The 24,323-nt window shown below is 44.3% G+C and overlaps 1 protein-coding gene across 3 annotated transcripts; it reads right to left on the reverse strand.

Moving 5' to 3' along the window:
- Window positions 1–1,470: 1,470 nt before the first annotated feature.
- On the reverse strand, window positions 1,471–20,924 carry NADK (NAD kinase). Of its 3 annotated transcripts, none has more exons than XM_088178629.1 (12): window positions 20,838–20,924; window positions 13,297–13,510; window positions 10,287–10,370; window positions 7,740–7,869; window positions 7,180–7,288; window positions 6,812–6,897; window positions 6,438–6,540; window positions 5,541–5,692; window positions 4,942–5,041; window positions 4,176–4,333; window positions 2,927–3,009; window positions 1,471–1,954 (listed from the first exon to the last, which is right to left on the reverse strand). In XM_088178629.1, the coding sequence occupies exons 2-12, from the start codon at window positions 13,467–13,469 to the stop codon at window positions 1,807–1,809; spliced, it is 1,326 nt and encodes a 441-aa protein (XP_088034755.1). In that variant the 5' UTR covers window positions 13,470–13,510; window positions 20,838–20,924; the 3' UTR covers window positions 1,471–1,806. The 3 variants fall into 3 exon arrangements, with proteins under 3 accessions (XP_088034755.1, XP_088034753.1, XP_014741287.1); XM_088178627.1 differs by lacking the exon at window positions 20,838–20,924 and adding an exon at window positions 18,431–18,470; XM_014885801.2 differs by lacking the exon at window positions 20,838–20,924 and adding an exon at window positions 17,247–17,367.
- Window positions 20,925–24,323: the final 3,399 nt, after the last annotated feature.

A 24,323-nucleotide genomic window follows, 5' to 3' on the forward strand; every position in this document is an offset into this window, starting at 1 on the left:
GTGATAAAACAATTACTGCAGATTCAAGTGAAAGAGAAATTCCAAAAGCTCTCTGGATATTCTCCAAGGTATCCCAAAATCCATCTGGTTTTGACCAAATCAAACCAATATTCTATTTTACAAAATGTACAAACCAAGTGTTAATTTTTATGAACACGCTTTCATTGTGATTTGAATCGTTACCCAAGAGTTTGCTTCTCTTTTCTGGAAAAGTGCTCTCACCTGCATGTCCTGAACTCAGCCCAGGGCAGCATCCAAAAGGGATGAGACATCATTGAAACCACCAGAGGACAACAGGTCAGGCAGAGTCTGGAAATGAATCCATTTCCCACTTCCACTTTGGACCACAGAAACAACGTAAGACAATCATGAAAAAAGTTCAGCAGAGAATTCTCAGCCCGTTCCCAAGGAAATCCCAGCTCAGTCAGCAAATTCCTTCCTTGGCAAGATTCTGCCACAGGCTGACACTGAACAGCTCCTGTCCCTTCCTTTAGTGAGCAATGCAGCAAGACTTGAAAATGCTGAAGTTTGGATAAGATGATCAAGACACTGCACCACAGAGAACATAAATGTAAACATTATCCTTGGGTTTGCTATTTTGCAGTTAAAGTACAGTACAAACCCTTTTATTTCCCCCAACCATTATTTTGTTGGGAGGTTTTTTTTTTTTGTTCTTTCATAAAAGCACATACAATAAAATATGTACAGAAAGAAGTTAGAAACATTTGAAAGCATCTTAGAAAAGTAAATGTGAGACTTAGAATATCTTGAGTGTGCTGAAGGCACCGTTGCTACTCCACTGGGAATGTGTCCTCTCATTTCCCCAGCCCACCAAAGCAGAATCCCATCCTGGATTACTCAGCACCAAGAGATGGAAGGTATCCATGGAAGTTGAGGGCATTCAGGATCTAGAATAGGGTATTTTCTTCAGGACAACAGTGGAACTAGAATTCAGTAGCAACTGAAGTCCAGATTCTTCTTCAACACTTGAGAATTACTTTTTTTTTTTTTTTTTAAACATGATAGTCTCTAATGCTACCATTTATCCCAGGGAATCAAACAAAAATAAGAAGAAAAACCAACACATGGATGATTCCCACCAAGAGGAAGTGCAGAGCTGTGAATTAGCTCAGCTACAAACCCAGAGAAACCTGTAATAATTAATGCTCATCCCTGCTGTTTGTGGGTAATTCCACAGTGCTGACAGCCAAGGGTCAGCCACTGTTCAAATGGGCACAAGAGAGAAAATTGTATATATAAAAAATATATACTTTTTATTACTAATTCCATCTATTAATAAAAAACACCCTTTGTGGGTGTTTCTTCAGTGTGTCACACTTGCAAGTAAGAAAGTATTTTCTGGGCAAGGCCTATTTAAGATAACAAAGAGGAGCTTGGTTTTTTTTTTTTTGAAGAAAACTTCTCAGAGCCTTTCTGCTGCTAGCAGTGTTAAATGGAGTTACAAACCTATCAAATTAAAGATTTTAATGCCACTTTTCTGCTGCCACTTTCCCCTGGTGTAGCTACATTCACCCTACCATGGAACTGGTAAGTCAGAGGTTACAATCAAATCTGCAGATGTGATTTTTTGATAGCAATCAGGAACCATCCATTCTCCAGGCCGCTCATTTGGAAGGAAATTCACGCTGGATTAGAACCATCAGAGCCTTCCAGCCCCACTCCTGGTGGAGAGGAAGGAGCACAACCCTTCCCAGCCACACATGTGAGGGGTGGAAAGCAGAGTCACAAGGCAGCGCTGGGGCAGCGCCCGGGAGCGTGCGGGGCTGCCCTGCTGGGCGGGGACTCTCAGAACTCCTCCTCCTCCACCGTGAAGTTGTTCTGCTTCTTGCGGACGTTCCAGTGCAGGCACTCGGCCAGGCTCTCGAACCAGTCGCTCACGGGGTCCCGGAAGCAGATGGAGGGCAGGGGGTAGCAAGAGGTAGTGATGCTGATACTGCAACAGCACAGGGCAGTCAGGCAGGGACGGCAGCGACGTGGACACCCCCAGCCCGTCCCAGCACCAAACAACAGCTTTGCCATGAGCCATGATCAGAACTAAAGCTGGGCTCAGCTGGGCTTTAGAGAAGCGGCACAGCTCTGGGGACACTTCCTGTGAACCCCTCCATGGCATCACCCACACGGGGACAAAGGAAAGCCAAGGCACCACCTTGGCCCTTCAGGTTCCAGTTTTAAGCAAGAAGCCCAAGGATTCCAGAATGCAACAAGGGCCAAACCTCGTGCTGGAATCTTTACTGGGCTCCTGAACTCCTTTATAGATGATCCAAGCTCAGAGGAAATCAAACCTCTTCAGGATGGAGCCTTACACCAGCTCTACATTCTCCTTCATGGCAACTTGGGTGGGCCAAGAGGAAAAAGAGCATCCTGAATAACAAATCTGCCAATCTCCATCCCAGAGCTGCCTTTAATCACCCCCACACCATGTGCTAAACACAAAACTGAGGGACTTCACACTCCCTTCTGCTCTCTCATGGCCAGAGCAAGTGACCACAACCACTCCCAGTTAACCCAGTTTAATCCACATGGAGTTTTCCAGCACCCATGCTCACAGGCAGCTCCTGTTGGTTTGTGTCTTTTTCCTAAGATTTCATTTTAATTAAGAATTCCTAAGATTTATCTTGAAGTTAAAATTCACAGAGTTTTCTAAAGATATGCCCACCTTCCTTGCCAAGCATGCAATGTTTACAGAGTCTGAACATTTCACTTGCTTTTATGGGAAGATCTAAAGAACTCAAGTTAGAAATTAAATCCTTTTAGTGCAGTTTGTGCTCTAGGAGGTGTTAGGGTTTATAAAAGCTTCTTTCTTCATTGCCAAAAACCTTTTTGGCAGATGTTAGAGAATGAGGGAAGCTGCATGAATCAGGATTTTCTATACTTAGAGATAATACAATCAGAAAAAAGGTCTGACCTGTCTCCATGGCATATTTCCTGCCTCTTCCTTCCATCAAACGAAACCCACGCTGTGTTCCTGGCATCTGGGGAGAGCATAATCTGAAAAACAGCAATCAGCTGAACTTCAGGTCCAAAACTCAAGAGCAAGGAACAAACACCTCCTCCATCCTCCCTCTGAGTGCAGAAATGAGTCTCTGGAACTCCACAGTTGCACTGGAATTCCTCAGCTGTCCATGGCAGCAGTGCTGTAACACCACTTTATTTTTTGTTTATAAACATCTATTTTTCCATATGCAGTAAATCTCCTTTTTATAAGTACAAGGTCATAACCCACACAAACCCTCCAGTTCCAGTCAGTTCATGTTTTAATTCAGTTACAGGAGCTAACTTAGTTTCTCTTTCAAGAAAAATAATGAGGTTAATACAAAAAATAGATTTTAATGAATCAAAAGCAATATAATAGAATGAATATATAATATTCATTATATAATATATATTGAATGAATTAATATAGAATTAATTAAAAGCTATCAAATTTAGTAAGTTTGGCTCCTATTTATATTCCTATTGGAAGAATTAACCACTGGCCAGTAACACCCACTGACATAAAGCGTGGGCTGAGAGCAGTGCCATGCATAAACATTGAATTTATGTTGTAAAACAGGAAAAAAAGTCCAGACCACACTCATTTCTCATCCTCTGCCATCCCTAGGAGCCTGACAAATCAGCTCCCTTCCCACTTAAGCAGGCTGGTAACAGAGACAAAAGGAGAAAGGGGCTCTTCCTTGCACAAGAGAATTTGTCCAAAATACTCATTAACCAATTCTGTTTTATATTCACCTATTAAATGTCTTTTCTCTGTAAAACAACATTAACAACAGCTAAATAGTGAATTGCAGATAATACTGCCAGTATATACTTAAGATCTGCAATATTTCTGCATGAAAGGAGAATTTTTGTATTCCCTTCACTGATCATTTACAGGCACTTTAACCAAGATGATGGAACATTTTTCAGAATGCAAATGTAGGAATTCCCATTTTGTAGAATGTTACAGAGCTACAGTCCAGTAGGAAAAGTGTAAAGAATTCCAGTGGTGGGTAAATTCTTCTAAAGAAAGGCACATTCTTGTTCCAGCCTTGGCCTGATCCTGCTCCAAGTGAGAGGAAGCAGGAGCCACACAGCACTTCCCACCCTCCTCACATTCCTGAGGCCACTGCAGAACTTTTTAATCCACAAGGAGAAATAAAACGACAGAAGCCAACCTTGAGTTCCACTCCAGCAGGAACCACGATGGGTCTGAAGGACAGGGAGTGGGGGCAGATGGGGGTGATCATGATGGCAGGGACGTTGGGGTGCATCATGGAGGCTCCGGCCGCGGCCGCGTACGCGGTGCTGCCGGTGGGCGTGGACACGATCACCCCTGGGGACAGCAAACAGGACACAGCATCAGCTCTGACACCACCAGGGACTGCTCTGGGGGACACCAACACACCCCATCCACCCCTGGGGACAGCAAACAGGACACAGCATCAGCTCTGACACCACCAGGGACTGCTCTGGGGGACACCAACACACCCCATGTCAGCAAAGTGAACCTCTCCCCTTGGATTTCACAGCTCAGCTGCAGCCCAACACACACAAAAATTCCCCCCGACCCTGCCACGTGGTTTAAGAAGTTGCACAAACTCGGGTTACACAATTCTGTAATAGTGACTTTCATTTTTTTTTCTTTGAGGATAAGAGCTTTTAAGATTAACTCCTGTCATTCATGAGTTGAGATTGTTTGCCTTCAGCAAATCCCAGATATCCAGGCCAATCTTTTCTGAGTTGTTTCTTACCCTTAGCCTGAAATACAATATCCCAAAAAAGAGCTACTTGCCCTCACTTGCCCACAAACAAAATCTTTCAGCACCTAAAGCTGCACTGTGGGAATGAACACGCCCATTCTTTGCACACTTGTGTTTGCTGTCAGACTCGAGCTCTGTTTCCAGGACAGCAAATCCTCCAGGAGAAGCCAGCAGCACTCACCATCTCCTTGCACTGTGGTTATCAGGTGCCCATCCAGAAACACATCCACGTTGGACAGGTAGGAGGAAGGGCCACGATCCACCACGACTTCATTGAGGACCTGCCACAACACCAAACATTACTCCAGCCTTGGCAATGAAATAAATGTCACAAACAGAACACGTTTTCCACATCTCCTAAAAATTCGTGCTGGTTTAGTCCCTGCAAATTTAAGTCTCTTGACACTTCTGTCCTATGAAGTGCCACCTGAAGTTCTGAGATGTTAAGAATTAATCCCAAGAGCTGGTCACTAACAAAGTACAGGATTTTTCTTCTCATTTATAAAAATGTCTGGTGTGTTGACTTTAGAACTACTACTTCGTTTTCAAAAGAGAAGGAAGGTTGGACTCAAGCTTGGAGATATTTTCCAGCCTAAACAATTTTGTGAAATCATTTCTACAGTGAAGTGTGGGGTGAGCACTTCTGACTGCACAAAGGAAATGTGTGCAGCAGCCCCTCAGCATTTAGAGCACTCTGTGAGCAGCAAGGCAGAGTTTTAATGAAACAGGCACAAATTACCAACAACATATTGGTTTTTCTGGCTTGTTTTGCCCTCTGACCTGATACTGCATAATTTGTTTGCCCACTTCTTTCTCCAGGTTTGCAGACACGACTCCATTCTCCTCTATGCCATTGTGCACTGGGCTTTTGTCCCTGTGCTCCTTCACCACCTTCACCTTGAGCCTGCTCCTGAGCACGAGAGCTGCATTGCCTGCAGGGACACACAGGGAGAACACACACAAAAATGAGGAGCTGGCACAGAAAATAACCCCAGAGTGACTAAAACACTCTATGAAATGCCATCCATCTATTCCTGAGCTTTCAACATTCCCAGTTTCATTCACAACATAATTGCCTACATTTGGCTGAAGCTCAAAACTGGTTTTTAGTAGCAATGAGCAAAAAATCAAATTTCAAGCCAGTCCCTTCCCACTTTTCTCATCATATAAAAAGAAAATTTTATATATAGACATGATTAAAATGGGAAAACACTCTTGGGCTCATGTGATCTTCAGTAAAACAAAAGATAAGCTTAAAGAAAATTAAAGCATTAGAAACATGTATTAAAAAATAACATTCCAGTGAGAGTTTTATACATCTTTTCAGGAATCTACTTTGGATGCAACTCAACCTCATATTGAAGAAACAAAGAATTTATTTCCTCAAATATTTTATTTGCTTGACCTCTCAGTATTTAAACACTGCACTTTATGTTTAGTTGCCATTTAACATAAATTCTACATTATCTTACACTTATTTACTCCATAAAGTTATTTCTTAGCCTTTTTCATTTCCAGACCACTGGATGGGTCAATACAATGTAAAACTTCTGATAATTTAAGGTTTCTCTTAATTTCAGATACATTTCTCAAGTTTCAAATCTTAAGGGCCAACCTAGAAGAGTTGATTAAGAAAAAGTAACAAACAAACACCACACCTTGTCCCCTTAAATTTACCTTCTATAACCTGAGTGACTTGGGACTGAAAATTCTCAAAATTAAATGGAGTAAGAAATCCAAGGGATCCCAGATGAAAAGCCATAACTGGAGGTACACTACCCTATCAATAAAGAAAAGAGTTTTAAAGCTACTCAGTCAAAGCAATCCATACTTCAACTATTTGCCTGTAAATATTGTGACTATTGATGAAACTTCAACTGTGCTTAATAAAAAAACAACACATTTGACATTCTTTTCACACAAAAAAGAGGAAATTAAGAATAAAAGACAACTGTTGAACTCAGCAACAAAAGGGGAGGAAAAAAACCAAAAAAAACTTTTAATACTTCCAAAATAAAATGTTTATGGGGCTATTTCTCATCAGAACCAACCTGGAAAAGTGAGGAAGCATAAAGTAAGGTCCCATCTCCTCCCAGGCAAATGATAAAGTCTATCCGATTGGAGATATCATCATAGTCTAGGAGCAACATTGAAAGAAAAAGTTTTGAAATTAAATTGTATCCACAATCTTAATTTCCTAACAAAAAAACCCAAAACAAACAAACGAACAAAAAAAAAACCAAGAAAAATTACAATTTGCAGCAAACATTCCCTCACAAATATAGAAAAAAGCACAACTAAGATGTAACAACTGTCAGCAAAAGACACAAAAGTTTTACAAATCTGACCCAATAACCAAGAAATCACCAAGACAAAAAAAATACACTCCAACTATGCTTTCAATAAATCATTTCCATACCTTCTCTGAAGGTGCAAAATTTCTTCTTCACTGGTCCAAAATTCTCATCATTAGCTATAGCAGGGTCTTCCAGGACTTTTTTTTCTACATACACTATCATATTGTTCTCCTGAAGAGAGAGAAAAGGAGCTTGTGAGGGACCTCCTACCAATACACTTGACTCTCTCCATAATTTCTATTCATTTCAGACACATAAATCATATTTACAGTAGTGTTCTGCACCTGCTGGGTGTTCCTGATGTGTGGTCTGATCCCAAGGAGAATTTTGTAGTGTATAATAAATTAAAGCTTGGCATATAGATTACATGATACAGCAACATTGCTGTGTTTGCTCAAGGCTTAAAGATTTAAGATTTTTATATCCCATGCCTTTAATTTAGAGCTTCAAACAGAAGGGATGATTTTACTTTAATAGTTTTTGTTTTAAGCTTCACACTGATCTTAACTTCTGCAACAACTTTTAATAGACCCAGTGGCAGTGGGTATAAAGATTTGTTTGCACAAATTCTGCCCAGAATCAGCAGTTGGAGAGAGCTGAGGTGTAATTTGGATTTTCTCACCTCGGTGAGGTACACACAGAGCTCTTTGAAGGGCTGCAGCAGACTGGCATCACGGATCTTCTTAATCACAAGGACACTCTTGGGAGGTTTGTTCCATGTCAACCGCTGGCTTGCTGGGTCCTGAATGTGCCTGGGGGACAAAACAAACCCCAAACATCAGCACAGGCTGCTCTGCCACCTTTGGGACCTGGTAAAAAACACATCCTCCAGTGTGGAGAGCACACAGCCCCACACACCAGGCAGGGAAAGGCAAAAATTCACGTTGCAGTGATGGTTCTGAGGCAATAATTCACATTGCAGTGATGGTTCTAAGGCAATAATTCACATTGCAGTGATGGTTCTAAGGCAATAATTCACATTGCAGTGATGTTTCTGTGCTTTGCAACATGCAGGTGATAATCCAGAATCAATAATTCTGGTCCCTGCTGTCCTGTGAATGACCTGGGCCAACAGGGACCTGAACAGAAACACCACAAAAGCTCTCAGATCAAGTTCCTCAACTGACTGACACCACAGTGCTGCTTTCCTCTTGGTTTAGTGCTGATTTAAAAGGAGAAATATTCAATTAGAGGATCTGAAAAAGTCATTCCCCATCCAATACTCTAAGTCAAACAGCTTAATGTAAATTTAAAATTAATTTTCAGTGCTCACATTTCAGATACAAACACAGCAGAAACTAAAGGTTAATGCAGGGCTCTAATATCAATAATGCTGAAAAGAATTAGGGATTGCAGCACTGAATAAACCAGAACTAGCACCAATTTCATTCAAATAAAAGCCACTCTGCCCATTTCAGCTGTACTCACCAATTCCATCCAGTTCTACTGAATGAAAAGTTATGAATAACTTGCTTTAAGATCTTCATGTTTCTTTCCAGGGCTCAGGCAAATGCAACAACTCCAAATAAAACAAAAGGCTGAGGCTTTTATCACTTATTAATAACTGCAGCCTCAGAAGAATACATTTTTCCCTGAAAAATGTTTTTTCTTCTATTGAAGGTTTCAGTCAGTTCTGATAAAAAGTTGTGAGGCTTTACAAAAAATCCTATGTAAAACTTATATTCCAGATCTTCGAGGCAAGCTTTCATAAAGAAAATCCCATTTCAAGAAAAATAAACAGGTATTTGATTTCCCCTTCTCTCAAGAGCACAAGCCCCTGATCCTTTCTTCAGTGAGTATTCATTCAATTCATCTGCTCATCAAAAAACAGGTTTGCAAGCTCTAGAGCTGCTGGTTGTATTGAAAGAGACACCCAATCTTCCCTAACTTCAGCCTCCACATAAAAACTACAATTTTCTCTTAAAAATAATCCCTCCAGTGAGGAGAGTTTAACAAAATTACCCACAGCAGAGGGGGAAAAACACCAGCGAGGTTTTGCTGGTTTTCAAAACCCACAAAAGCTGGTGTGCAGTAAAAGTAATTTATAATTAGCTTTTCAAACAGTCCTTGCCTTCAGCAGCCTGGGGGCAGCTCTGCTCCCTGCTCTGCCTGCCCAAGCTTCTCCCTGGCACAATCCTGTCCCTGTCCTTATATCCCTGGCCCAGGCCAGCCCCTGGGAGGAGCAATTGCCCAGGTCAGGTGGGTAAACACAATGTGGGCTGGCTTTCAGCTGCTCTGCACAGCCCAGGGCCCTTTACAGCACCAGGGGAGAATGAGGAAACTCTGAGTTGCAAAAAGGAGGGACTGGTGTTACACCTTCCCAGAGAAGTGATGGATATCACCAGGAAGGTTACAGCCTACAGAGGTAGAGATTTAGGCAAGTAAATATTGACTGCAGTATCTTAGAGTTAACTGGAAGAGCAATTAAAAAAAACTTTTTTAAAGGTGCAAAAAGTCACGGAATGGTTTGTGTTAAAAGGACCTTAAAGCCCATCCAGTCCCACCTTCCACCATCTCAGGTGGCTCCAAGCCACACCCAAACTGCTCTTGGACACTTCCAAGGGGGGCAGCCACAGCTTCTTTGTGCCAGGCCCCCCCAAAACCAGGGACCATCACTTTGGTTAAACCTGGAATTCCTCACCTGGCCAAGACTCCATTTATTACAGAATGGTGCAGAAAGCAACACTTTATGCCACCCAGCCTACAAAATTAAAATGTTTATTTTCCCACTAAGCAGAAACCAGCCCTTATTTCCACATCTATCAACAGTCAAAAAGCAAACTTGCTTTCACTGAAAATGCCAGGGACCAAACACCAAAATTGAAAGTACAGGTTCAAACATCATCACCAAAGGAGGGAGAAAGCCTCCCTCAATTTTCACAGCACACAGAACAGTTCCTCTTCCTCCCCTTGTGGTGCCCAAAAGAATTTTTATTGAGTTTGAAATAAGAGAGTTGGCATTTTAGACACAAAACTATGGATTGCAGACCATGCCAACTTGGCAAAGCTGACCCCAGGATGGCAATCAAACAACATGAAAACCTCTAAGTATCAGGTAAAATACAAACAGTGCTGAATAGGCAGTGAAAAAAATGGAATCAGTGGAAAAGCCAAGTGGTTTTCTTTGCCACAGAAGGAGCACAGTGGCCCTGCTGGGATGAGTACTCACATAATCGTTTTAGGATTCTGCAGCATGCAGGCCTTTGGTCCAAACGTGGTCACTGGGCATGGTCCATGCAGGGAGCGTGTTCTCCTGGAGGCAGAGGAGATAATCAGTGAGGAGGAGAGAGGTGCTGACACTCGGGTCTGGCTGCTCAAACACCAAACCCTCTCTCCTCTGACCCAGCTGTACAAAAGCAACACAGGGCAAAGTGCATTTCTGAAACCTCTGTGAGAGCTTCCCAGGCAGGGCAATTTTACAGGTTGGCTCTCACAATTCCAACTGCCCAGCAGTTCCTCAGTCACAGCAGTTTCACTGCTGCAGGCACAAGAACAACACTTTTATTCAGTGTTTCTCTAAGCACTACATCTTATCTAAAAGCACATCTTTTAGAATGACTGAAGCTGGAATAAACACAGCTAAAAGAGCTCAGTGAGTGCTCTCCCCCCTCTCTAAGGGCAGTAATGTACATTGGGTTTTTGGGAATTAGGGGAAATGGAGTTTCCCAGTGTATGACTTGACAAGCATTTATAAGGAGCTCTCCAACACCTTCAGATGTTTTTGGCGTGGTCAAGTCACAGTGATGTGTAGCTTGGTCATTTAAATACCCTTAATGAATTAATCAAACAAATTCTTCAACTCTAAGGCACATGGAGATTTGTATTTGCAATATCAGGCTTCAATTTTGAACAGGTTGAAAAAAAATTGCTATTTCCCCCCATTTATTTCTCTAATAAAATCTTTAGGTGTCCTTTATCCTCAAACTTGAATCCCACCAGGACATAAATGGGGTTATTCCTGGCTCTAGGATGAGAATATCTGGAGAAAGTCAGAACTCTTCTGCCTCACCTCCCTGCCAAACTCCCCAGCAAAGCTGGAACTGAGAGCAAAACTTGCTCAAGTCATGGAACTGTTGAAGCATTATTTGACTGCTATTAGAATTATTCCATTATAAAGAAAGGGGAAACGTTCCTTTCCTGGTCTTAATTCAATCACATCTTGCTTGTAACAATCATCACTGCACAGCCTTCTATTGTGTGTTACAAAGTAGATCAGTCCAGCCTGATGACTCACTCCTAGAGCTAAAAAAACCCCTCAGAAATCTAATAAAAATCAAAACAAGTTAAACACATAATTAAGGAACAACAGCAACATCTTATTTGTCCCTTGCCTAATAAAATATGCCAATCTAAGATTTGAATTGCAATAACAAAACCAGAATAATTTCTTTTCCATCTGTAAATCCAGGCATGACTTACCAAGTCAGATAAGAGCATTACTAAGTGTTTTATAAAGTTTATCTTATTTATATTAAAACAGAAAAACAAGCAAGGACTGACATAACAAGAGATTAATGTGTGTGTCAATATGGGCAAAGGGATGATAAGTCTCTATCTACTTGTGAACAATTACCCTTGGCATTAGGATGGTTAAATAACAGCTTGGCAGCATCACCTCCCACTTCTTGCTCCACTCCAGCTTCTCCAGATAACTGTAATTTTTGCCTTCTCCCAACACAGGTCATTATTTGAAGCCACTCCCAGTAATTGGTCAAATTCTGTTCCCACATGAGGCATTAAATATCCATGTCTGACCCTCATGACATTCCAAAAGTTCTCCCTGCAAAGCCTAATTACTAACTGCTGTAATTTTCCCCCGAGATTTCACTCGGTCTTATTGGTGCTCAATAAAGTGCCTGAGTGAACAGAATTTCAAGCCATTCATAGTCAGGCTGCCTTTGCTAAGAATGAGCAGCAATGCCCTGGAAATGATACATCTTCTAGGGAAATCCACTTATCAGTTCCCAGCAGCTGGGCAGATACCTGGAGCTGAACATCACAGAGGAAGGCTGAGAGCAGCACTTCCTGAGGGCCTGCAAAATGCCAGGAGACAATTCAGAAGTGAAATCAGCCAGTGAATGACTGCAGAGCATCCTAATGAAGGCAAATCTCAGAAGCAATTACCCTGATTCAAACCCACAATGGACATGGCACTCGTGGTTGAAAAAGCAGCTGTTTAGCTAGAAAATAATGCCCAAAAATTTAGAGCACGTGGTCTTCTATGCAGATTGACTGAAAGGTTTGAGTAGAGAAGGGAAAAGCACCAGTTCTACAGCACAACTGAAATATCAAGTCTTACATACTGATCACACACAGGTGACCAGAGCTACAACACACCACAGCCTTCAAAAAAAAAAAAAAAAAAAAAAAAAGACTTCCTCAGAAGCATCAACTACACTGAACTACAAACACAGAGCAGCTATTTTCCCCAGGCTTTCAAGGCTTTTAGTTTGCCTCCCTTCACCACAAAGCCGCCCCCTGTGCTCTCCAGCCTCACCCGTGTGTGCTCTTGCCTCCCAAGAACATTCCTACCAGCAAAGCAGGAGCCCTGAACAGAAATTCCATCTGCTGAGCAGCTCCCTCGTGGCTCTGCCCATGCTTTGGGGACAGTCACAGCACAGGGAAGGTGAAGTCCTGCTGTGCCTCCCACAAGATCGAGACACGGCGTTGCCCCTGCCCGCTGTTCAATATTTACAGTGGGTCCAAAGATCAGAAGTTCCACCCACCCTGTCCACATGACAGGAGCCTTGCAATGAGATCAGAAATTTGGCTCCAAAAAAAGAACTGGTGTTTCTCACTGCTCTGAAACCATCTGCAAACACAAACTTACTTTTTGCTGCCTCACACATAACCTAACACACAGCACTAAAGCTCTTATTTGTTATTGAGCTTTTATTTCTTATTGAGCTTTTGTAAAAGTCTGAAGAATTGTCTCTAGTGTTGCCTGATTATTTTTTGTGAGACTGTGAGCTCTGCAGACACCTGTTTTGACAAGCCATGAAACTTTGATTCTGAGTCTGCTCTTAGTCAACACCCCACCCTCAACTCCCCCTCTTCATTGTGAATTCACCTTCCGAGGCGCATTTTAAGAATCCCTCGCGGCCGTATTAAAAAAACATTAAAATCCAGTTAAACTTCATAAATTTTAACAACAAGGGGAAGACACAGGGGCCTCTCACCTGAATTCTTTGGTGCTTCCAAGGGCTGGTGAAGCCGACAAACTCCGTGACTTGGCTCGGCCCCGGCTCGTGCTGCCCCAGTCCTCATCGCTGTGACACGCCGAGCAGTGGTAGGCAGAGTCTGAGCTCCCATCAGCCTTGCTGGCACACAGCTTCTCCCGACTCATCTCCATGCTGGAGCTGAAGGAACCTCAGCCAGACAGAAATTCAATCCCTGCAGAGGAGAGGGAGAGGCAAAAAAAAATCAAAAAAAAAAATCTCAGCGTTCGCAAAGGTAACGGAGCTCTCCTTTAAATTCCAATTATGGCTTCAGCCGGCTCAAAGGAAAACAGAAGCTTTGTAACACAATCCCTCTTCTCTCAGTAGATAACAGGCTGAACGTGAAAAAATTACTGGAGTTGTGTTCAACATCAAGAAACTCCTGGAACTGCTCAGAAGATGAGCTGGTGCTTTGAGGCACTCCCCTGCTTCCTGCAGCTCCTGCTCTGTGGTCAGCGCTGCTGACCAAGGGCCCCCACAGTCATTTTTAAATTAAATTAAAGTGCTTCAAAATCCCTGCAAGAAAAGCTGGAGGAGCATGATACACTAAACACAGAGTTCACACACGCTAATAAAGAATTCTCCAAAGAATCTGGGAAGGTCTTCAAGGTAATCAGAAGTTCCTGGAATTAAAAATGACCAGAGTGTTCCCAGACTGAAAAGAGGCTCAGTAGAAAGTTGTTTCAAGACCAGCATAGATTTGTGTCTTCAGTTACATAAGAGATAAAATTAATTTCTTTTAGATATTGAAAAGAAAGAAAAGCTTTAAATACGAGCTAAGGAATCAAGACTCAGGAAAGACTATAAAGTCTCCTATAAGGTGATACATATATCAAACACATAAAATAGAATATTCTAAGAGCAAAAAACCACCAAACCCTGTCAGATAATGCAACAGAAATAACCTTAATAAGCCTCAGCGTTTGAAAAAAAAAAGGTTAATACCAAGCTGAGGAGAGACAAAAACAAGCTGGAGGACAATACCTAAGTCCTTAACTCATTTTTGACAAACTGGGGAGATGATCCAAAACAAACAGGACAAAATAAGGACAAATGTGCAGTATTTCAGTTCCACGAACAACCAGCACAAATGAAAGATAAACAGTTGGTTAGAGCACAGCTTTGCAGAAGTAAAAAAAAAAAACAAAAAGCAAACCCCAAACTTGAAATAACTGTAGAGATCTTGTGGGCAAGTTCTCATCATTACTCAAAGCAAGCAGAGAAGAAGCCTTATCAGAATAAAAATAGAAACCAACTTTCAGTGTATGAATAAACACTAAACCATAAACAAATAGTATCCATGTGAGAGCAACCCAGAGGAACAGCACATTCCTCAAGTCAGTTGATTCCAACACAGGGGGAAAAGATGATTCAGTAAAAACTTGCAGATTTTTTTTTCCAACAGTTTCATTGCTCTGGATGAAGCTCCCACCTCATCCTGCAGAGAAAGGAACTAAACATTGGTCCATTAAAATGGACTTCCTTGTGGGAAATCATCACACAAGGAAAATATCTGCAGGGAAAGTCCCCAGAGAATGGCAAACCCCATAATTTCACCAGAACCCCAATTCGCAGACAACAAAACCATAAAATAAAAAAATTCAGCTGTAACTTTAGACTCATTACTAAATTAGACAGCACCACCACCTAATCAAATTAGAAAGTGCTTTTGCTCCTGCTGTAGTTTAGGCTTACCCGAGGAGAGCATCACTACAAAGAGGTGCAATTACTGCCAGCCGTTAATGATTTATAGCATCCTGCCCTTGAAAGGTATCAATGTTTAACTGGGTTACTCACTGCTGTGTCACCTGTGACCACAGCTTGGGAAACAGCCATTGCAACAGCCTTGTCATCTCGTCCAGCTAAGACTGGCAAAAATGTACCTCTATTTTTAGACAATTCCAGCTGATATATAAATTTTGTGCCCGTTACTTGAGCTAGGGAGGCAGAGAACAATAATTTATGTAATAAGCAAGATGTGTTTCCATGTGACTTTGACTGAAGAATGTTCATCTGACAGATGCTGACAGCAAAGAAAATCAGATTAGCACAAAACTGGAAATAAGAAGTGTACAGACATACTAAATACAGCCTAAGAACTTGATATTGCCTCCATGTAATACCTTCCAATTCAGGATGTTTTAGCTACAGCTTACACCACGGACTGTTTAATTAACATTCCCTCACAAGACCTTTATTGAATAAGCAGACTTGACATAAGACAAAACTGCCACTGAACAGCTTCCAGGATTGGATCCAAAAAACTTTTAAGCACATGGTAACAAACTAATGAAAAGGCTGCTCTGTTTTAAATCATGTCCAAAATTAAAACAACACAAGAAAAATAAGTATTAAAACATCCAGCACTGCAGAATGATGGACAATTAAGAACATCTCAACATCTAACAATAAATATCTGTGATGGTGACACTGCAGTCAGGTGAATCACCTCACACATGGATCCAACTCCAGGTTTATTGTAGTTTCCCAGTTTTAATTTCACTGAACGTTTCCCTGAACCAGAACTTCCCAAGGGTTTCATGAAACCATCTTTACACAACCCCATGACATCCCCCAAAGGAGCTGCAAGGCTGCAAATCACCAAGGGATCGAATTTTATTTTATAACGACCACGCTTGTAAGCTGTTCTTTCGTAACAAACTTTTCCTGTTAAGTGTCTGCCCTAAATCATCCTGGTTAAAGGATTATTGCAGGGTCCACTCTGACAAAGTCCTCACAGTGCTTTAACCCCCCTCCAAGGCTGCTGCATTTATACTGATTTCTTAGAGATTATATCAGTAATTCTAAACTCATTTTGTTCTTTATTATCGACTTTCTCTTGGGGCATAAGAGGACAATGTTCTGCCCAAAACTGCACCTCTTGTCCCACTGCTGCAGAGCGCTGTGTGCTTGGTCACTCTGCACTGTGGAGCTTTCTTTTGTTGTATTTTGCTGAATAAAGCACTCCAGCAGAGGTTACATGCCCATGACTCCATCCCGAAGGCACTAAACCCCCTCTTACACACACACACAAAAAAAGAAGGAACAACTCCAGACAGACAAAGCTTGGTTTAGTTTAGAACTTCATGTTCTAGTGTGCCTGCAGAAAATCAAAACCCCTATTAAAACCCAGCAAGTTACAATTTTAGGTTTTGATTACACACCCAGATGCTATTTCCACCAAAAAACCAGGCAGTGTGACCATCACGTGTGCAAGGCCCAGGCAAAACAAGTCCATTTGTTAACCCTTCCCCTCCGGAGCCCCAACACGGACGGGACAAAGCCAGGGTGGGACCCTCGGGGGACAAACAGCGGGGCCGGCCCGGAGTCCATCCCTGCGGGAAATGTTCCCCGGCCTCGGGGCTGCCCCGGCGATCACCCCGGGCTCTGCCGGAGCCACCGAGGGACCGGGATGGGGGAATGCGGCCACTTGGGACCTGAGCGCGGCCAGGGACCCGGCAGGGCACACAGGGACATGCACCGGGGATGGGGACAGAGGGACACGCACCGGGGATGGCACCGGGAGGGGACACAGGGACACGCACCGGGGATGGCACCGGGAGGGGATAGAGGGACACGCACCGGGGATGGGCACTGGAGATGGGGACACAGGGACACGCACCGGGGATGGAGACAGAGCGAGACGCACCGGGGATGGGCACCGGGAGGGGAGACACAGGGACACGCACCGGGGACGGGCACCGAGGGACATGCACCGGGGATGGCACCAGGAGGGGACACGCACCGGGGATGGCACCAGGAGAGGGGACACAGGGACGGACACAGGGACAGGCACCGCGGACACACACGCGCACCGCAGACACGCGCACCGCTCCCCCCTCAGGGCCGCCCGGCCGGGCCGCGCTGCCCCGCGGGCCGCCCTGCGCTGCTCCCCCGGGGCCCCGACTCACGGCGTGGCTCAGGGCCGGGCCCCGCGGCGCTGCTGGCGGCGCTGGGCGCTGTGAGGGGCGCGGGGCCGCCGGGCCCTGCGCGCCTCCATCGTCCCCTCCCCGCCGCCCCCGCGCAGGCGCGGTTCGGCCGCGGGCCCGGTGCGCAGGCGCGGGCGGTGCGGCTGCGCGGGGCCGCCTCCGGCCCGCGGGGTAATTAGCGCTAATTAGCGGCAATTAGCCACGGAGGAGCTGGGTGGGCTGGGGGTGTGCAGCGGCCGCCTGAGTGGCCGGCATCGTATCGGGTTATACCCGCGTTAGAGGCGCCACTGGGGGGATGGGGGCATCGGATACGTTCAAGCAGCCCACACCCCTCACACCACACCACACCACACCATCTCCACATTGCAGCCATCGCACACCATCGCACCCTATCTCACCCTTCCAACCATCCCTCACCTCCAGCCATCGCACACCTCTCACACCACCCCACACTCTCCAAACCATCACACCTCCAAATTCCAGCATCTCACACCCCTCATACCACCCCACACCCTCCGAACCATCGCACCTCCAAATTCCAGCATCTCACACCCCTCATACCACCCCACACCCCCCGGACCATCACACCTCCAAATTCCAGTATCTCACACCATCTCACCCTTCCAACTATCCCTCACCAGCCATCCCTCACCCCGAACACGTCCCGAATACCCCTAAATTCCGAGCATTTCTCAGCTCCAGCCATCCCTCACCTCCAGCCATCCCACCCTCCCTCCCTGCAGCAATCTCACACTTCCTACCTCCAACCATCTCAACCCTCCAAACATCCCATCTCTCACCATCCCATCCCTACAACTATCTTATCTCTCACCATGCCATATCCCACACTCCAACCATCCCACACCTCCCACTTCCAGCCATCCCATCCTTGCAACCACCCCAACTCCACCACCCCTCATCTACAGCCATCCCATCCCTCCAGCCACCTCACCTCCCACCATCCCATCTCCCACTCTCCAAACATCCCACACCTCCCACCTCCACCATCCCATCCTTGCAACCACCCCACCTCGCACCATCCCAGCTCCCACTCTCCAGCCATCCCATCCCTCCCACCATCACCTCCCTCCAGCCACCTCACCTCCCACCATCCCATCCCTCCAATTTCCCCACGTGCCCCGGTCCCCAGTCCCCAGCCCTCTCACCTCCTGTGTCCTCTCAGCTCAGGCACACACTGCCCCAACGCCTCCTCTCAATCTGCCTTTTGCCCTCCAGCTCACGCCACGCCCTTTGCCAAGGGTGTGGCTGCTGGCACACATTTCCCCCACACCCTGCTCACAGCTCCCTACAATAGCTGTCACGAATTTTTACCTTAATCTGGCCTTGCATCATCAGGTAAGTGCTCTTTCTGACACAAAACTTTGTGGGGATCACTCCGTCTCAACTACAGACATAAAGTGGTGAAATGTAAAAAAAAAAAAAAGTTTTCCAGTCTGTACTTGAACTGAAAAAAATCAAAAGGTTTTGGTACCTCAAAATCATCAGGAGCTTTGTCACGACTTCAACAGAGGTAGGATAAAGCCCCTGGATGGATGCCAGCAAGAAAACAATTCTTCAGTTTCCAAACCTATCAGGTTTTGCAATTTCAAAATTGCATCTTCTGCTTTAAAGAGGCCACACTCACACATGAAGCTCAGTGGATAAATCACACCAGGATGAACAGTAAGAGCAAGTTACACCGTCTAAGAATGTGGCATTTGGGGAAGTTTTTTTTTCTTCTTCTTCTTCTTCCTTTATGTAGTAATTTGTTTTTGGGGAACCAGGGAGCTGTAAATAACTGATGGGTCAGTAAAGGCTGAGACAAACTTGAAAAAGAGGAAGCAGTTGCTACATGTGGGAAAATACCACTGGCCATATTACACCACTCTTGAAATCACAGGATTTTGAGCCAAAATTTCTCTTCAGTCCTTCATTGCAGAGGCCAGTGTGCAAGGAATTAAGGCAACAATAGCTCTGTGGGGTTAATGATATCTCAGAGCCTCAAATGTCTTTAATGTGCTGAAAAGCATTCTCAAAGTGTAAAGGGACACCAGAACATGACACTAGGCAGGAATTCAGCTTTAGGGAGTCCAAGCATTGCCCTGAAACCAGAAGTGAAAAACCATCCCAGGAGAGATGCTCAGACAGAGAAGCTCTGCCAGCCAGCACTCACTGACCAGGGCTGGCTCTTGGGATGAACTCTTCCAAATTCACCAGGGTGAAAGTGATAAATCCCCACTACAGCCACAACAATTTACTTTGGCTGCTCAAAAATAAACACTTCAAGTGGCAGGTTGTTCTTCCCACAGTGCAGCGACTTCCCTGCGGTTGCTCAACATTTTGTAAGAGGCCTGAACTCTGCAGCACGAGGAGCTCTTATCCCTGGTAATTGGTGGAGATAAGACTGCTAAGCAGCTGAGTCTGTCCTATTTATAAAAGGGTTGCAGTTAAAACAGCAGCTCTGAGCTGGGCAAGTTCAGCAGCGACCTTGGGAGCTCAGCTTGGGTGTTGGGATGAGTGTCCCAGGCTGTGACAGCTCTTCCCTCCACAGTCTGCAGTGGCAAGAGAAACAGAAGAGTTTTAGGTCCCTGTTAAACATCTCGTCCCTGACAGATGAGCAGAACACTGTAGCTGAGCACTCTAAGCCAGGTTGTGCTTCCTTCTTCTCAGGGAGAAAAAAAAAGAGAAATGTTGGCAGGAACTTGAGAAATGAGCATAAAAAACTTTTTTTTTTTTTCCTACTGGGGCTCTCAGTTCCTAGAAATAACAAAAAAAAGGTAATTTCACAGAAATGCTGTTGTTTGACAACTTGCACAGATGTGCCTGGTACAGAAGCTCTGTTCAGCCTCCACCTACACCCCAAACCTACCTCCAGCAGGAGGCATTTCCACTGAGCAGGAAGCAATTAGCAAATTGTCTCTATTAACATCTAGCAGGGTTGAAGAACATAGTTCTTACCTCTCAACCTTAATTTCAAACAGCCTCTGATGACTCAGAATTCCTGAGGGATCACGAGAAATAAAAAGGTACCACAAAGCCTAAATTCTGATGGAGATGGTGGCATGTGAATGTGACAAATAAATTATTTCTCAATGGTCACACACTGACACAAAGACAGGGAAATGCTTTTCATTATTCAGGCTGATTACCAACACCTCCAATCATTACATAAATGTAGTTGTCCCAATTTTGAGGCTGAACTACATTAATTGACTTGCATAAGGGTTAATAAATCTGAGATGAGCGGTTGGGAATGTTGGCCTGATACCCAAACTCCATCCCCAGATCATCTCTGACAGTGCCAGGGTAGGACTGAGAGCTGCTGACAGCCAGGAAAGGAGAGTGGAGAGAAGTAGAGAGATTTTGGAGAAGTCTAACATGAAGAGGAAAATCAAAATATGCAGCCAGGAAAGGAAAGTTAGGTGAGGGAAGTGGTGATATTTTGGAGAAGTCTAACATGAAGAGGAAAATCAAAATATGCAGCCAGGAAAGGAAAGTTAGGTGAGGGAAGTGGTGATATTTTGGAGAAGTCTAACATGAAGAGAAAAATCAAAATATGCAGCCAGGACTTACCTCCTGTCTTGAAGCAGGATGTGGAGGAGAGATTTGAGATTCAGCTTGGGGTGTTTGGGAGGTGCTCTGTGTCTCTCTGAATGACTGATGGAGTGTGCTTTTCTGCCTTCAAATCAGATAAAACCAATTCCTTTCCTGTTTATCAATCTTGTCAAGACTGTAATCTCTGTGACACAGGAAATGCGTCGTTGCACATGCCCCAGAAGCATTCAGAAGTGGATGGGCTTCCACTTGTAAACAAAAATAATTTTAAAAATTGGTTTACTTATCACACCATTTCACTGTTCCCAGGAAAAAACTGGTGATCCTTTTGAGGAAGGACCTTAGCTCACAGCAGACCTTGATTCCTTTTAGGAAAGCACTTTGATGAACTGGAAAATTTAAAAGCTTCTGGTTGCTTCAATTTCTCAGATGCTTCTGCAAGCACAGTCCTGCAGCACTGGATTTTAAACCAGGTCACCAGCGAGATGTGCAGGAATTAATTCTGTTTTCTGTAGACTCCTCTAAAGCCAGACACCCCTTAAACCTTTACTAGGCTCAACTTTCACACTGGCAAAGCCAACTCAGCAATTCTGAGTGGAGAGGATGAAGAGAACTGTGAGGAAAACCCCTTGGTTTTCTATGAAACACCTTTGCTTTGGAGAGGTCTGGGAACTGCAGTTGCCTCCTGCCCACAAGGCACCAGTGCTTCCAGCATTTATGGCAGGAAAAGAGGAGAGATGTCAGAATTCCTCACAGAACTCCAGCTCTCAGTATTTCAATGAAAAGGAGTTGTTTCCATCACCTGGGCTATCATCAGAACACACCTCAGCACCATCACAAACTGCTCAAAGATACTGAAAATTCCACTCCAGCTACCAGTTGCCTTTGATAATGGGGGACTGGTTGTTCTGGGGCCTTTCCTTGCCAGAAGTCACCCAAGTTGAGTGAGCAAGATAAACAGCCTGCTGTAAGAAGGGAGGAAGTTGGGTCACCAGCTTTCATAACTGCCCAGGCTTTGAAAACAGCCTGAGGAGTGACAGCAAGAGTGAGATGGGTCCTCTGCACTGGATTCCTCTTTGTTATCATGTGTGAGCAGGCACTGGCAGCTGTGGGATGGGCTGAAACAGCAACAGGCACAAGCTCAACAGGTGACAGGAAAAGTAAAATGGCCAAATCCTGTTTTTGTTACTGGCAAGGGAAAGAATTATCACTGCAGGCTCTGTACAGGTGTAAAATACCATGTTCTTGTTCCAAAGGGAATAAAGATAGTGGGGGGCTCATTCTTTTTTTCTTGACTGCCACAGCAAAACCTTATTCCAAAGCAGATGGCTCAGTAGGTACCAGAATCCTTGGAGCACTGCAAACACATCCATCAGCAGGGAGGCTGCTCCTTGTTAGCTCACCAGGAGTTAACACCAATTTCTTCTCTCAGAGCCACCAGGGAGCCAATTTGCAGCTTGGTCATTACCAAAATTTCCCTTGCAGCCCTAAGACTCTGCAGTTTTTAGTTCAAGAGCTTTGTTGTTCCCAATCAGCAAAGTCATTGCCATCACCTCACTGTGTGGCTCTGCTCCATTGCAGTCGTTGGCTTATCAAACACTCCACCCTTGTATTAAACACTGGTTAACCCCCCACAAAACAGCTCAGGGATTAAAAAAGCTGCTCATCCTCTTGTAACTGAGGCTCTTTATTCCTTTGACCTTCAGGTTTGTGCTGCCCTGGGAGTTATTGGATAGCACAAGAGAGAATTCTGACCAGTGACTTGATATTACCAGGACACTTTTTTTTTTTTTTAAAAATTAGTTTTCTTGTTGAGAAACCTGAAATCTTGATGGAAGATCTTTAAAAGTAAGTGCCTGAATCCAATTTGCTGATGAGGATCAGATGGAGCTTTTCACCAAGAGAAGAGTCAAACTAAGGCCAGTGCCAAAAAAACGTGGACTTGAAGAGATAGAATTAATGCTTGGAAAAAGTCTCTGCAAAGGGAAAATTAAATCTAATTCTGAAAACAGAAACAAAACAGTTGATATAATCAGAACAACACAAATGCAGAAGAAATCAGTCTGGAATCCAGAAGCTTCAGCACAAGGTAGGATTGGTTCTGAATATGAGCCTTACATCACACTCTTGTGACTGTCAAAAACAGAAATGAAAAGAGACTGGTCTCTGCCAACTTCTGGTTCATTTGCATCAGAATTCTCTATAGCCCAGCATTATTAACTTCTTCTTTTCATGTATTCAACTCCCTTGTATTTTGCAGATGCTCAGATCACAGATGCATTTGAAAACCTTCCCATACACTCTTTTTGTTCTAATTCTCAGAAAGGTGATGCAGATATCCTTTGCCTCTGCACAAAAGGAAATATATTTCCCCAATACCCCATATTAAAAGAACATCCTGCACTGTAGTTAAATGATCCTTTTTCTTCATGGAAAAAGAGCAGGGTAATTTTTCAGATGAAAGAATGACACACTCAGGAGCTCTGCACCTGCATTTACAATAGCCTGGGTAAAATTACTGGTCCTGCTGCCTCAGATAGAAGGCTGAGAGTAACTGTGGCCCCCAGTGAAGCCTCTCCTTTCTCCAAAACATTTTATTCGAAGAAGTTCCAGAAAGAAAAGCACCAGTCTGTTCTGGTAGGACTGGTTTGTTCTCATGGTTACTAACTAGCTACACTCAGACACTCATTTACCTCCCCTCTTCACTCACAGATGATGTTCCTAATTGGCCAGGCAGATATTTTTCAAAAATGCAAAAAATCACCCAAGTATCATCCAAAATAACATCTGTGCACATTGCCCTCTCCCAGCAGACCTCCCCCCACCTCATTGCCCTTTCTTAACTACCTCTTCCATAAAAGCTGGGCTTTTTCTGAACCCAGCAGATACCTTTTTGTTTCCTGCAATTTCCAATTTCTCCCTGTACCACTGGAGAACAAACTTTCCATCGTTCCCAGTGCTGGCAGTGCTCCCCACTCACCATCAGACATTCCCAGGCATCAAAGCTGATCCTGAATCCTTCTTGCTCTTCCTGTTTTGTCCCTGAGCATCCACCTGTTGTGAAAGAAAATGCTCAACAACCAGGTCAGCAAGGTCACGTTTACAAATCCGTGAGTGACCGAGCCCCAGCCACAGGAAAACAGGACTGGGGGATCCCTGAGGTCACACATTCCTCAGGCTCGGCTTTATCCTGTCGTGTCCAGCTGCACTCACCCCTCAGGGCAGGGCAGAGATGCTCAAGCCATGGCACACACAGGTCATGGGGACTCTGTGACTCCTCTGTCCCCAGGGCAGGGACACCCCGGCTCTGGGACAGAAGGGGCAGCTGCTGTTGAGGGGAATGTTGGATTTGTGTTTCCAAACGAGCTGTGGGTGTGCTGGTAAATCAAACCAGCATTGAGAAATAAAAGAAACAATGGGATGGATTCCACTGATTGATGAATGGAAAAGATATTTGCCTTTACAAACAAAGTGCAGGTTTGCTGATCAATGAAATTGGATATT

Source organism: Sturnus vulgaris, chromosome 25, assembly GCF_052056855.1.
Source record: "Sturnus vulgaris isolate bStuVul1 chromosome 25, bStuVul1.hap1, whole genome shotgun sequence".
Taxonomy (NCBI): domain Eukaryota; kingdom Metazoa; phylum Chordata; class Aves; order Passeriformes; family Sturnidae; genus Sturnus; species Sturnus vulgaris.